At 35.5% G+C, this 14,981-nt stretch overlaps 1 protein-coding gene across 4 annotated transcripts in view; it reads left to right on the forward strand.

Annotated features, from left to right (window-relative positions):
• Window positions 1-14,981, forward strand: part of LOC143228909 (uncharacterized) — a 98,561-nt gene that overhangs the window by 34,747 nt on the left and 48,833 nt on the right. For 2 of the 4 annotated variants that reach the window (XM_076460351.1, XM_076460353.1), the window contains exon 1: window positions 11,556-11,607. The exons of 1 other annotated variant lie outside the window; for it this stretch is intronic. In XM_076460351.1, coding sequence (XP_076316466.1) covers window positions 11,571-11,607 — 37 coding nt within the window. In that variant the 5' untranslated portion in view covers window positions 11,556-11,570. Of the gene's footprint in view, window positions 1-4,978; window positions 5,084-11,555; window positions 11,608-14,981 lie in introns of those variants that run through there. One more of the 4 variants, XM_076460354.1, reaches the window with a different exon arrangement.

Consider the following 14,981-nt stretch of genomic DNA (forward strand, 5'->3'; position numbering starts at 1 on the left):
TACTTTTGCTGTTTACCACATTTTTTCTACATCCTGTTTCCTTACCACGCTTTCTAGATTTATTTGCTCTCTGGAACCGGAGAAAGAATATTTTTTAGAGGCTAGAAAAGTAGTGTCTTTGCATTACCGATTAATTTTATTGTCCCCATACACTGGCAAGATTCTCAAAACAAAGGTGTGGGCGACAGGCTGGCGGTTAAGCTTGACAGGTATTTTTATTTCCCTCCCAACACCCCGTAAACCTTGCCCTTCTTATTTTGTTCTAACCTGGTCAGAGCCTCTTCGAGCTTTCACCGAGCCATTAGTAGCTAGGCTTCTCGCTAAGACTTATATTTTGTGGTTAGGAATGCCAAAGAGAAGCCAGACCAGTTTGCTTTCCGTGTGAGACCACGTTTTAGGATAAGAGGGAGCTACGAAGGAAAACTGTTTACTTTTTATTTCTTCAAGAAAAGGGAGGTTGGGGGGCAGACTTACATGCGCCATTTATGTCTAAATGTTAAACGCAACGACAAAGAAATTTTTGGTGCTCGTCTGTTAATTGCTTCCGAGCGACACCTACGACCCGTTAAATCAATTTAAATAATCACAGGTTTGTCATAAATTATGTACTGCAAGGTCTTTTATTACCAGTCTGCAGAGTCAAGCTGACGACACTAACCGTGACCTCAGACATTAGGTGATCTTGAGTTCTATGGCCCAGCTATGTGTGAATGCACGTGTACACGTGATTTCACGTGCTAAATTTTCGTTTGTTGGGCCAACTTGTGGGGTACATGAGAGAAGAACTAATGGCATAGGCTGTTCTATTCAACTCGAGACTGGTCTGTGATGAGCCACTGTAAAAACAAACGGCAAATCCGTGCCAGTGACGGAAATTCTTTGTCGTATAGTGTAAATGAACGTTGTGCCTTCTTAGAAAGACGTATTTCCAGTACCGAATTAACCAATAAAGCAGAGTGGACCGTTGTGAAGAGACCCAGTGTTTTTGAATAACCTCATGAAAGAAATTAATATTGTAGTAAAGATATTTTTAAAAGTTGGAAACCGTAGTATTTTAAAAACATTGTGTTTAATTATAGACTGTTTTGACGGGCAAAATTCCCTTTCAAAATTAAAATAAAGGGAGGTTTGTGGTGAAAGGAAGACACACACAAGTGAAACTGTTCGTGGATTCACATGTTGACTTAATCCGGCTAGCCATGTTTTTGCCAATTCATTAGTTTATATCAGTAACAACTGATTATTTTTCACACTTTTAATTGGCTCATTACTTTTATCAATAACAACTGATCATGTTCGATACTTTAAACAAAAGATTTTCTTGGGCATCAGAAACAAAGACTTGGAAATCGTTTAATTTGTCCAACTCGAAAAGAAGAAATTAATGCTGTTCCCATACTTATATTAGTTTAAACTTTATTGTACGTAGTTATGTTTTTTAACATTAACCAAATAAACATTATAAAATTTAAACTATCATAAGGATGTGTTTCAACAGAGGCGCAACTGTTTACAAAAACAATGTTTCACAAATTATGCATATATAAAAGGTATGCATTGATATTTTCCAATTTATTACAGAACAGATACAACGCTAGGATGTGGATCGGAAGGGTTCGTGGTTCGCGTCTTGTTACAACAAACAAACATCACCGTTCGTGCATTGGGTCTGTCGGTGCATTATAAGAACAAAGGTCAAATCCCACGGTTTAAACCTACTAACCTAAGAGTTGACGGTGTATACTGTTAATTAGCTACCTTCCCTCTATCATATCACTTCAAATTAAAGCCAGTTTACGCAGATGGTCCTTGTGTAGCTTTGCAGAAATATGTGGAGCAAACTAGGATATGACATCATCTAGAGACCTGTACATCACTTCCTCCTATGTAGTTTCTAAGACACGGCTCAGATGACAGTTAATAAACCATGAGCAGTGTCGTTTTCGCTCTGAACTTAAATTGTCTTTATAACTACACAGCAACTTTTGCAAAATATTACACATTATTATGACTTTTATTTAACGATAAATGTGGACAAAAAATTATAATTCAGTATTTTGCTATTAGTGTATTAGGCACAATTTCTGTTTTTTTGTGTTTTTTTTTGTTTTTTTTTGCAAATGCTATATTTTGCACGATAGAATCTAAATTCCTTGAAGCTGGAAACTGATCATTAGTATATTTAAAGAAATTCCCTTTTTGTAATTTGTGCATTTATATGGTGGTAGATAACGAAACTCGTTCATGAACAGCTGCCATACAGAACATTAAATACGTGCCTCATTACACTGTTTTTCTCATGTTATTAACCCTAGAAACCAGAGAATCGTGTACATCACTATCGCTCCGGTTGGTTTTCGTTTGTTTTTTAACTCTAAAGTACATGCCACGATTTTTACAAAGTCTTTTAAAGTTTGTAGAGATGACCATCTTTATACCTGAGATTTAAACGCTGAGTTTTGTATCACGGATCTTGTACGTACCGATCTGATAATGCCAGTTATGTTACCGCCGTTCTTGTAATAATAAATGGTGTTTTCAAATTTTGACTTGTATATTTACAGTTGAGAGCAGTAGATGTCAAGCTAGGTAGGAAAGACACGACCCCAGTCCTCAAGTTACTATTATAAAAAACAACAACATTAAATTCACGGAGAACGCAGTAAGCACACAGAAACGCAATTCAAAACTCAGCAGGTTAAAGGTCATGACTTTTGCCATGCGACGGGAAATTCCAGGTAACAGCTGCATGAGGTCCATAAGTAACGGCTCTGTCATCGGCATTCTTCTGATCTCTACCAAATTTGGTCAAAACGTTTTCTTTTTAGGTTCACTAGAAAAATATGGAATATAAATTCCAATATATTATTATATTCCGTTTATTTTAATTTAAAGTAATTTGAAACTAATCTATAGATTTTAAACTCCTAAGGATAACAGCTTAACTGATTAAACCTGAGGAATCCGACAAACTTATGTCAAGTTAAAAATGAATGCCACGACTCCAGCTATGAGTAACATTATTGTTTAGACTACAACTATGGGCTAGTTAGCCATAAGTAACATGTATTGTCTACACTAGAACTATGAGTCATTTAGCTATGATTGATGTGTATTATCTAGAAATGAATTATGGGTCATTGAGCTATGAGTAGCATGCATTGTCTAAACTAGAACAATGGGTCATTTACCTATGAGTAACATGTATTATCTAAACTAGAACTATGAGTGAGTGGGCTCTGAGTAACGTGTATTGTTTAATTATGGGTCAGTGAGCTATGATTTACATGTATTGTCTAGACTTTAATTATGGGTCAGTGAGCTATGATTAAGGTTTATTGTCTAGACTTTAATTATGGGTCAGTGAGCTATGATTAACGTGTATTGTCTAGACTTTAACTATGGGTCATTGAGTTATAAATAACGTGTATTGTCTAGACTTTAACTATGGGTCATTGAGTTATAAATAACGTGTATTGTCTAGACTTTAACTATGGGTCATTGAGTTATAAATAACGTGTATTGTCTGGATAAGGTACGAATTAATATGCCATGAACTACTTGTATGCTTTAGACTCAAATTGGGTCAATAAAATATTAAATGTATTTTTATGCTCGAATTATGAACCAATAAGTCATCAATAACGTGTATTCATTAAATTAAATCACTTATTATCACGTGTTTTTTTTTTTTCTAGTCTCTATTTATGTTTGTCAATCAGGTGCTAACAATGCGTATTCGTTAGACTCGAACTATGTGTCAGTCAGTTGATATTACGTGTATGTTGTAGATTCGAATTATTTTTGTTTGTTTTATTTTTTTTAGCAAAGCTACACAATATGTTATCTGCGCTGAGTCCACCGCAGTGAATTGAATCAAACCCCGGGTTTTAGCGATTTAAGCAGTCAAACTTATTACTAAGTAACAGGGAACCTATTACTTAGTAATAGAACCCTAGAATTAAGAATACATAAACTATGATATAATACGTTGTCATTATAAACGAACTGTGGATAAATAAGCTGCGAATAACTCCGTGTTGTAGACCAATAAGCAACAGAGAATCTTAAATTTTTGTAATTATAACTTTGCAGTATAACTTTAATGATATTATAATAATGTTATTTTTTCCCACACTCTTCACTTGACAATCTGTTCGTCACAAGATAAGCTAATCCCCTGCCCCCATATTTCTTTATATTAAACCATATGGTAAAACAGAGTGATGCTTATGACATGACTAAATGGTAGAAAAATAAAACATTGCTTAATTAATCAGAACGTAACAGTAACAGTAGATTCGCCATCGCGTAAGTTTAAACGTTTGTCTGTCTAACGAACGTTTTTCACGTCTTTGTTAATGACTGTGATCTAGTTATGTGTCGAATTTCAGATCTCAAGGGCATACACTTAATAGCAGAGTGGCTTTTAGCAAAAAAGAAAAAAAAACAGAGCGAGAAAAAAAATAAGATAAATTACAGGGTTAAAACCAACATTGACAGTTTTATCATGCGGTATATTTTCTCGTTGGTTCTTCTAAAACAACCAACTTCCATATAATTCGGGGTGGGCTTGGAGAGAGTTAATTGGCTAAGCCTAATAAATGCTGTACAATTGACTACTTGGTCTTTTTTCTGTCACATTTGAAAAGACAGGAATATCTATATTGTGTAAAATGACGTTTAACTTGGTTCATTTATCATCTGAGGACAGGAAGGAAAGGCATCTACCCATCTATTTCATCGTACCTTAAACTTTTTAATTACCTAATTATCCATGCTGAAGAGTTCCACCGTAGGTAATAGCGTTTGCATGCCACTTTTATTTGCTGAACATTATGTATCCATGGTTAGTCCTACTAGTGCGTACAGTGCAAGGAGAGGGCCGGTTAAATTACTGGTTATATCAACAATCTTTAAAAAGCTAAATAACTTTTTTTCTTCTTCTTGTACAAAGACTCTAATATTTCTTTTCCAGGTCAACCTGTTAACCCTAGCTGTTAGGCCGTCAAGACACATTTCATAATTTAAATGGAAAACGATGTCGGTGGAAAGGGATTTTCTTATACGTGAAAAAATTGAGGTTCGGAAACGTGAACTGGCATGCCAACAACTTAACAGTGATAGATAAGAACGAATAAATAGACAGATAAATAAATCAGTGTTTACATCTATTTTAGTTTCTTCGTACATAAGCCATTATAAGCTTGTTAAAATAACAAAAAAACAAACCTTGTAATGTTTTGTTTTACACTGACAATTTTGTAATTGTGTACAGAATTACAGATTATTAAATTATATCCTTGTGGTTCATTCAGTAAAAGTCTTAATGAGTGAAAGCGGTAGCAATTATCAGTATCGGTAAAGTAAAAGAAGTAACATTGGAAATCTCAATAATTTATTTTACCAAAGTACGATATTTAACAGTCTTTTAGTATTTATCAACTTAAAACATAAAGCTGTATAATTTACCGATCAACTCACCCGACCGACAATTAAACACAGACGAGATACATCTACTTAACATAGGACTCAACTTCGCAATAGCACCAAGGTACATTCCAACCATAGAAATCAAAACATGTTTAGAAGATCTAGCCAGAAGACTTGTGATACTTTCTACAGAAAACAAAAACAAGAAAACAACTAAAAACAACCAACAGAAAGACGACAACTTACATAATTTTATTGACATCCAACAGCCAAACTTCCCAGGTAAAACTAAAAATTTATATTTTCCAGAAACACCTAAAAACAACATCTTAAACGATTTTTTCAAAGAATTTTTTCACAAAACCATCAACATAATTTCACAAAACAGAAAACTAAAAAACAACCTTACAAAAAGAGGCATTAATTCCATTAAAAACCTAAAACAAGATAAAAAACATAAAAATTCTAAAAGCAGATAAAGGTAACGCTATAGTCATAATGAACACGAATGAATACACCCAAAAAATGAAGAACATCCTATCAGACACGAACAAATTTAAACCAATACACACAAATCCAACAAAGACACACGAGACGCAACTGAACAAATTACTACTACAAATGAAAAAAGCCAACACAATTTCACAAACACTTTATTCCTACCTACGTAAAACCGACTCACGCACACCACAAATATACAGCATCCCCAAACCTCATAAACCAGATTGTCCAATACGACCAATAATGTCCACATATGAATCGTTTAATTACAATCTTGGTAAATACATAGCATGGGCATTCTCCAAATATGTAACTTCAGCCAGCTCATTCATCAGACTCTTTAAATTTCAAGTATAGTCTAAATCAACTTAATCATAAAGCCTTAATGGCCAGTTTCGATGTTATAACCATCTTTACAGAAGTTCCAACCACTGAAGCCTGCAAGATAGCCTTAGAACTCTATGTCCGAGACCCTAACCCAACTGTACACATTCCCAGCAACCAATTAGCAACCCGCACAGAATTCACCACGATAAAGATAAACTTCATGTTTAACAACTACAACTATATAAAAAAAAAAAAAAATGGCCTAAGCATGGGCAACCCAGTATCACCAGTTCTAGCCAATATTTTTATGACACAAGTTGAAACACAAGCAATTAACACAGCATTACATCCACCACTATACTGGTACAGATATGTAGATGACACGGTTGCGGGAATCAGATCTACAGAACACATACTTAATTTTTTCAATCATATTAGCTCTATACATCCCAACATTAACTTCACATGTAAACAGGAAGAAAGTAATCAAATATCATTTCTTAACCTCAAAATTGCAAGAACCGACACACAATTCAAAACAAAAATCCACCGAAAAATCACCCATACTGGACTATACATTCCTTGGGACTCAGCACATAAAACAAAACAAAAACTCAACATACTAAGAAACCAAATAAACACAGCCATAAAACTATGCTCACCAGACAAAATTAACGATGAATTAGACAAAATAAAACAATACTTCATCAACATCAATAAGTTTCCTCCACAAACCGTAGAAAACATTATACGCACACACCTGGACAGAAAGCAAAATCAACCAACAAAAGTAAATATATCTCACGAATCAAAAAATCACGAAACCATATACTGCTGCATACCATATATTCCCGACATCAGCAGAAAAAATAACCAACATTTGGCAAAAACTAGTAACAAAATATGACATTCCTGTTAATACCAAATTTATTCAAAAACCAGGCACAAAACTAAGGTCTATACTATGTAAAAACTACACTGACAAACACCACACCAACATTATTTATAAAATACAATGTGATAACTGCCACGACTTCAATATTGGAGAAACAAGTAGAAAAATGGAAACCAGATTCAAAGAACACAAAAAAGTCACCTTCACACGTTTTCGAACACTGCAAGTCAAATAAACACAACATAACCATAGAAAACACTCAAATACTAAATAAAGAAACAAACATAAACAAACGCAAAATTAAAGAAGCCTTACTTATACAACAACTTAAACCCAAAATAAACCAATATAAAGGAAAACCTTTATACCTATATTAAATATAATAATATAAAATTATATATTCAAACATCTAACACCGCCCTATACATTCCGACACTCAGTTACACAACCCCTTCCAAACATGTGGTCAGCTTCCGGTCAGTTACCTCTTTCTTTCTTTGTGAAACTGACGATGACCGAAGAAGGTCGAAATGTTGTTCGCTCTTCTACGTAAAATATTTTCTCAACCCAAACGAGCCGTTTTTGCATATATATTTCTCGACATCACTGTATAATTTACCGTTAGAAGGCGCTACGAAACTCAAAATTGATACGCATGCTGTATTATAGTTAGAGTTTTTAACTGAAAACTGAGTTCTTATTAAGGCAAGATTGAAAAGTTTTCCTGAACAGTGTGAGTGGCCACACAACAACCATTCAAATGCCGCACACTCCACTATACCAGGCCCGGCAATGCCAGGTGGTTAAAGTACTCGAGTCGTAGTCTGAGAGTCGCGGGTTTGAATCCCCATCACATCAAACATGCTCGTCCTTTCAGCTGTGGGGGCATTATAATATGATGGTCAATCCCACTATTCGTTGGTAAAAGAGTAGCCCAAGAGTTAGCGGTGGGTGGTGATAACTAGCTGCCTTGCCTTTAGTCTTACACTGCTAAATAAGGGACGGCTAGTGCAGCTAGCCTTCGAGGAGCTTTGCGCGAAAACAAAACAAAAAAAAACAAAAATTGAAAGATGTAAAACTGGGGACCATAATATAATATTATCTTGGCAAAGAAAATACGCGGAATAACCTATTCATGCAAAGATCATATTATTGTTCTGTATATATAAATATATATTTTTTTAAACTTCTGAAACTGTAAATACTGTAAAACATAAACCATCTGTTCGACGTCCCTCGTGATCTGCACTTCCACGAATTACTGCACTTCCACGAATTACTGTACTTCCATGAGTGCAAAGTTAAAGTTGCCACGCAGATTTATATTATAATCTTTTCCGTCAGTTGTTACCTACCCTAAAAACTACATAACATGTCAAAAGCTGATGGTTTTCTTCCAACTCACAACTGACGTACGAGTAAGCTTATTGGTTATTTCAAAAGTTAAAACTGGTAATTACGTCTTATTTTAGCTACCCACGTACCAATGGCTTTCTTTTTGAATGCCCCCAGTGTCACAGCGGGATTTCTGCGGACTAACACTGCTAAAAACCGGGTTTCAATACCCATGGTTGGCAGGGCACAGATAACCCACTGTGTAGCTTTGTGTTTAATTCTGAGCACATAATCCTTTTAAACTGGGCCCGGCATGGCCAGGTGGGTTAAGGCGTTCAACTCATAAGGTGAGGGTCGCGGGTTCGAATTCTTGTCGCACCAAACATGCTTGCCCTTACAGCCGTGGAGGCGTTATAATGTGCCGATCAATCCAACTATTCATTGGCAAAAAGAGTAGCCCAAGAGTTGGCGGTGGGTGGTGATGACTAGCTGCCTTTCCTCAAGTCTTCCACTGCAAAATTAGGAACGGCTAGCGCAGATAGCCCTCGTGTAGCTTTGCGCGAAATTCAAAAACAAACAAACCTTTTAAACTGACTCATAACAGTCACTTTTTCCCCGACACATTTGAAAACAGTTGAGGCGCTAAGGAATTAATAAATAGTGTATTTAGTCTGTTCCCGTTGAACAAAACGCACCCTGGCGATAGGCGTGACTACTAATGATATTCTGTCGTCTCAAGTTACATTATACATTATTAAAGCAAACAAAAAGCAAAGATATAGCATGAGAAATGAACTTTTGGAACGTAAATTTAATTTCTAAAGTGTAACCATTAGTCTTCAAAGGCATAAAACCGAGTTTGTACACTTTTATTTCGACATTAGAATAGCAACAAACAAACAAAAAATTAGCCGCCCACCCTCACAGATTATTAGAGACATGGTTGGTCTGACATAAAAGTTACGAGTACGCCCTCTACAACAGCCAGTTTTTCGTAGATTTACCTAATCCAATCTATAAGAGAAACATAACAACATTAAACTCATATTCAAGTGGCAGTTTTTTTTATAGATTTTTTTTTGTAGTGCGTCGTAAAAGTTACGATCGAGCCACACCTCCGTCAAGTGCCGGTTCTTTTAAACGTGAAGTAAAAAGTTTAGTAAGTCACGCACTGAAATACTCGTAAAAGTGTGTATACAATTCCTTAGTGCTTCTTTTAAAAGGCCATACTTTGAACTGTAGACTATAAATACAAACGTGCGATTGCCACACCGCAAAACGAATTAAAAAACTTTCTATATCGAAGACGTTTAACAAGAGCACACATTGAAACTTTGGAGAATCAGGGAGTAACACGCTTCTAATTCTGTTCCCACAATTCCATTACGCGAGGCCCAGCGTGCACTTGCATGTAGTGACTCGTAAACAATCGGGTCTTGCGTGAGTCTGTTGTTTTTAAACGCAAAACTACACAATGTATCTCTCCGCACTGCGGTGGTGAAACCCAATTTTTAGTGTCGGGAACCTGCACAGGCTTAGTGCTGAGTCACTGGGGCTCAGAATTGCACGTGCGAAGAATGCCACGTTTCTTTTCTGTTTCTTTGGCAAATTACAGTCCGAACTGTTTTTCATAATGAATTGGTTATTTCAAACAAGACGGAGTGTTATTAGGGAAAGTACCTGTGCGTGAAATTAAACACAAACAAACAAACGAACAATAAATTAAAATTACAAAAGTGATATTTTAAAGCTCAAAGAACACAGAAGTTACGTTTCAAACTGCGCAAAAATTGTGCGTCTTGATTAGTGCTGCGCAAATTAAAAAACAACCAGTAACGAGTAAACAAATATATTCAATATTCTCGTAGAATTTTCCATACTTCATCATTTTAAGGCTATGTTCAAATAGAACATCACTTCTAGGTAGTAGAGAAGTTCAAGGTACTCACCTTAACAAGAACCTCGACTCACAGTATACGAAATATCAGATTGTCTACAAGAACCTGGACTCAGTGTACGGGAATATCAGATTGTCTACAAGAACCTAGACTGACAATGTACGGGAATATCAGATTGTCGACAAAACAAAGATATAACTGTTCATGCACTATAAAATTTAACTGCAAACGAAATAAAAAGTTGTAATAATAACGAAACTCGTTAGCAACTTCCAAAAACACCCGGTTTCTGAGTTTTATGTGAGTACCAGTACAATTTTAACCTATAGATTTGTAGAACCAGACAGTGAATTGTAAAAATACAACAACAAATTAATGTTTATTATAATGTGTGTGTGTGTGTATATATATATATATTTTGTGTGTGTGTGTGTATATATATATATATATATTGTATGTGTATATATATATATATTTTGTGTGTGTGTATATATATATATTTTTTGTGTGTGTGTATATATATATTTTTTTTGTGTGTGTGTGTATATATATATATATTTTGTGTGTGTGTGTATATATATTGTGTGTGTGTTTTTAGAAGGACAGAATATTGGAGTTTGGAACTGAAGTTCCTGGTTCGCGTCCCGTTGCAGCAGAAATAAATCATGCTTTGTGGATGAGTAATAAGAGTGACAATCAAATTTCACTATTTGATGAGATTAGTCCAAGAATCGGTGGTAATTGGTGTTGACAAGCTGCCTTCCCTCTTATCTTTCGAGAATATTCTATGATTGTAGAACTTTCTAAGAGTAGAAACTCCCCTATTCAGTACCTAAACTTACATCAAGGTATAAAGGACAGACATTAATATCAACCATAATAATGTAAAAGTAATGTCAATAGCGATTAGATGTTTGACTTCGACTCGTGTCTAAAATTCAAATTTATGACGTGTTTCTCATTTTGCAAAATTCAAACTACATGAATAATTTCACCAATATTAATTATATATATTTTTCTCCGGCAGGTCCATGAAAAACAAACAATATTTACACTGTATCTAGAAGTGATATTTTTACAATGTTGGGCTTGGCGTTGTCGTTACCGTTTGGACTATGGACCCGAGAGTTTTACTTCCCTACACAACAGAATTACACTCATCATCTGAGGGCGTTATAAGAATGACACTGAAATCCGGTCAGACAAGAGTCGTAGTCGGTTGGTGTTGTCTGATTGTATTCTAGTCTTGTCACTTCGATCTCAGGGTCCACTAACGCAAATAACCGTTACGTAGCTATCCACAACAAACAATAGATTACCAGTCACCATTCGCTCAACCTGTAAATCGAGAGTTCGATGCTACTATAGAACTTGGCAACAACATAAAATTATGACCCAAATTTACCAGAGTATACGTGTTGGCCGTTTGAAAAGAGCTCTATGGTTAGGAAGTACCGGCCAGGACTTAGCTCATCTTATATTCTAGCAATTTTTACCGCTAACTATTTGACATGCAAGTAAAATAGTTCAGTTAGCTAAATTAGTGTCGTTTATGGATATCTTTGAAACACCTATCAATTTTGTAGTTTAATGACTGATAAGTTACATTAACATTTGAACCGAATGTAGTTTATTGGAACGTTTCTGATGGTCCTCCCTGTTTATCTTAATATTTTTCTATTAGAGGCAGGGACTGGGAGAGTTTCATGGAAACCCCTGTCACGTACAAATGGGCTACACACCCTAAGTAAATGCTGAACCCTAGGGACAAAAATATCCACCTTGATGTCGGGTCACAGAATCTTGACGCCCTACGTCGTGGTAGACTGTATCACTCCATTTCGCTTTATATAGTTATCATTAGAAACACCGTGTCGACCAAGTTTAAGAGCCAAGTCCTTAATTATCTTGCCCGTCGTTCGATTTGTTTGTCCACGAACAAACAGAAAGTCGGAAAGGGATTTACCTAGCAGGAATATTTTAGTCAAGGAGGTTTAAAAGACGTTTTACCGCTCTGGGTGGTAAGAGCATTCTCTTAAGTGGGAGTCTTAAATCTGTAAAAGTTCGTTGAAAACAAATGTTTTTTTAATTTTTTTCTGTGAACACTTGCTCTATTGCATGCACTCGCCAAAGTTTATAATGTTGTATGTATACATCCGTATCACTTTATCACGTGTGATATACCGTCCTACATCTAAAGCTTAGTAGGACCTTGACGTGTGTTGAAACTAGTCGTAATAGTTTTATAACATTCCCACGCATCTCACGTAGGTACAAGCACCTTGAATGTCTAATCAAACAATCCCCGCTTGTTTGTTTGATTAGGTAACCCAGGTTCTCGTGGGCTCAGTGATAGGTTATGGGTCTGGGTTGGGCTTGCGTTGTTGTTTTTTTCCCCTGTGATTTCTGTTGTGAACGAATTGATCATTTTCAAACAAGCTGATAAAACATACGACCATTTCTTCTTATGTGAAGATAATATCGATATACAAAGTATGGTGTATGTACAACTTCCGAAACTGAACAACGAAAGTATTTCTACACTAACAACTAGAATGCTCGGGAAACAACCTTTAAGGTGAATAATATTATTTTCCCAACTTTTAAAGGATATTTCAACGTCATTAAATGTTAAGTATAATTATTACAACTTTCGCTTCATCTCTATCATCGCCCGTGACTCAGCGATAAATATGAAGGCTTATAACGCTAAACTTCATGTTTCAATACCCGCAGTGTACACAGCATAATAAACAGTCTATTCGTGTAGCCATGAGTTCATCAATCTTTTGTTTTACTTTTTACGCTACTTAAAGAAGCCCTCCAATAGCACAGTGGTATGCTTGCGAACTTTCAACGCTAGAATCTGGGTTTCGATACCTGAGGTGGGAAGAACACAGATATCCCATTGTGTTGTTTTGTGCTCAATTACAAAGAAACAAAGCTTACAGACGTAAATTTAGGGCCACAACTATACAAACCTCGCCAATATTTTAGTTGTTATAACATAAATAATTAATATCTGATCAGAATTTGACATTACTAATGTAAGCCACAATGCTAGGTGTAACATTTATACGAACGAGCATCATGCTAGAGGGAAACATACATGATATTATTTAAATATGTCTTTTGAATATTAAAGAACCTAAATTAAAAGATCACCTAATTCTTCTAAAAATAACTCTGAAAAAAATACACTTCATTGTAATAAAACAAGTCTCTTAATCAAGTTGGCCACCTTCGTAACATAATAATATCATTCATTTATTTCGTAAAAATAAACATATGAACCAGTAGTCAAACCCACATTCTTTGCCTCTAAAGTTATTATTAGCTGTTATTAGATATCGTGAGTACTTCGGAAGCAATTACAAATTTGTGGCTAGTGACGAGGGTTAACGCAATCTTGTACAGGATGTAACATGTCATTTCTCTCGATCGACAAAACTTTTATCGTGGAATCAGAAATTTTGTTCGTTATTATAAAATTGTTTGTCTGAACAGAAAGAATTAAAGTGCCAGTCATAAATTAAAGTGCCAGTCATAAGAACAAGATAACCCAGGAATCCTCTGGGTGATTCTTATCTTTCTTTGAAGGTGTTTCAAACACAACATTCGGTACGAAAGATTCTGTTCGAGACATTATCTCCCTTCTACCTAAGGTAACCACCCCACCCCCTCATTAAAAAACAAAAATACATTCTGGAAACTGAGAAAGAAAGGGGAAATGAAATGTTATACCAAGGACGTATATTCTGAAGGTTTTAAGTTATAAATTGGTTCAGTCCTCCCAGTTTTTGTACCAGGCAAATGTTTTGTAAGATCCTTAGAATCTACCGCTTCTGACAAAAGTTAATTTATAGCCTAAGTGTGATAAGACCGTCTTTGGCAGGTACAGCCTGATGGATGAGATTGACTACTGTTCGGTTTCAGCAGGGAACTAGCCTTCTTAGCTTCGGCTGTAGAAGCGAAAACGTTCCAAAACAGCATGATTCTGGGTGCGGTACACCCACAGGGGTGCTCATACTTGCTATCAGTAAATGTTTGCATGATGTATTTTTTTTTTTTATATTACTGTGCCGTCTTCTTCTCAGACGTTTTTCCCAGAATGAAAAGCATTTTAACGGTTGGAACACACGGCATCAATATTGCACGTGATAAGATTGGAAACATGAAGAGGCTGTTCTGTTTTGTTTTAATCCGACAATATATGTGTGTGTGTGTGTGTGTTTGGTCGACTGTTTCCAACATTTTATTATTATGTTAATTAAACCCCATTTTTAAAATTCTAATTGACCACTAATTTGTGTGGATAAAAATTACGTTTCGAAAGTTCAGAATTTTTTTTTTGTGTGCGTCCTTTGTCAAACTGTCTTCTTGTACACGTATATGTTGTTGTGATATATTGAACTGGCAATACATTTATAAATATCCAGAGCAAACGAATCAGTTGTTCTTTTATCAACTGGTTTTGGCTGAATTATAACTAAAAATAAACCAGCAATTTTACTAAGCTCTTGTATCTCTCTCCTCCCCAAACATACGCTTTGATTTGGAAAAATGTACACGGACTTTGTTGTCTTCTGGTT

The sequence above is a fragment of the Tachypleus tridentatus genome, chromosome 10 (assembly GCF_004210375.1).
Source record: "Tachypleus tridentatus isolate NWPU-2018 chromosome 10, ASM421037v1, whole genome shotgun sequence".
Classification (NCBI taxonomy): domain Eukaryota; kingdom Metazoa; phylum Arthropoda; class Merostomata; order Xiphosura; family Limulidae; genus Tachypleus; species Tachypleus tridentatus.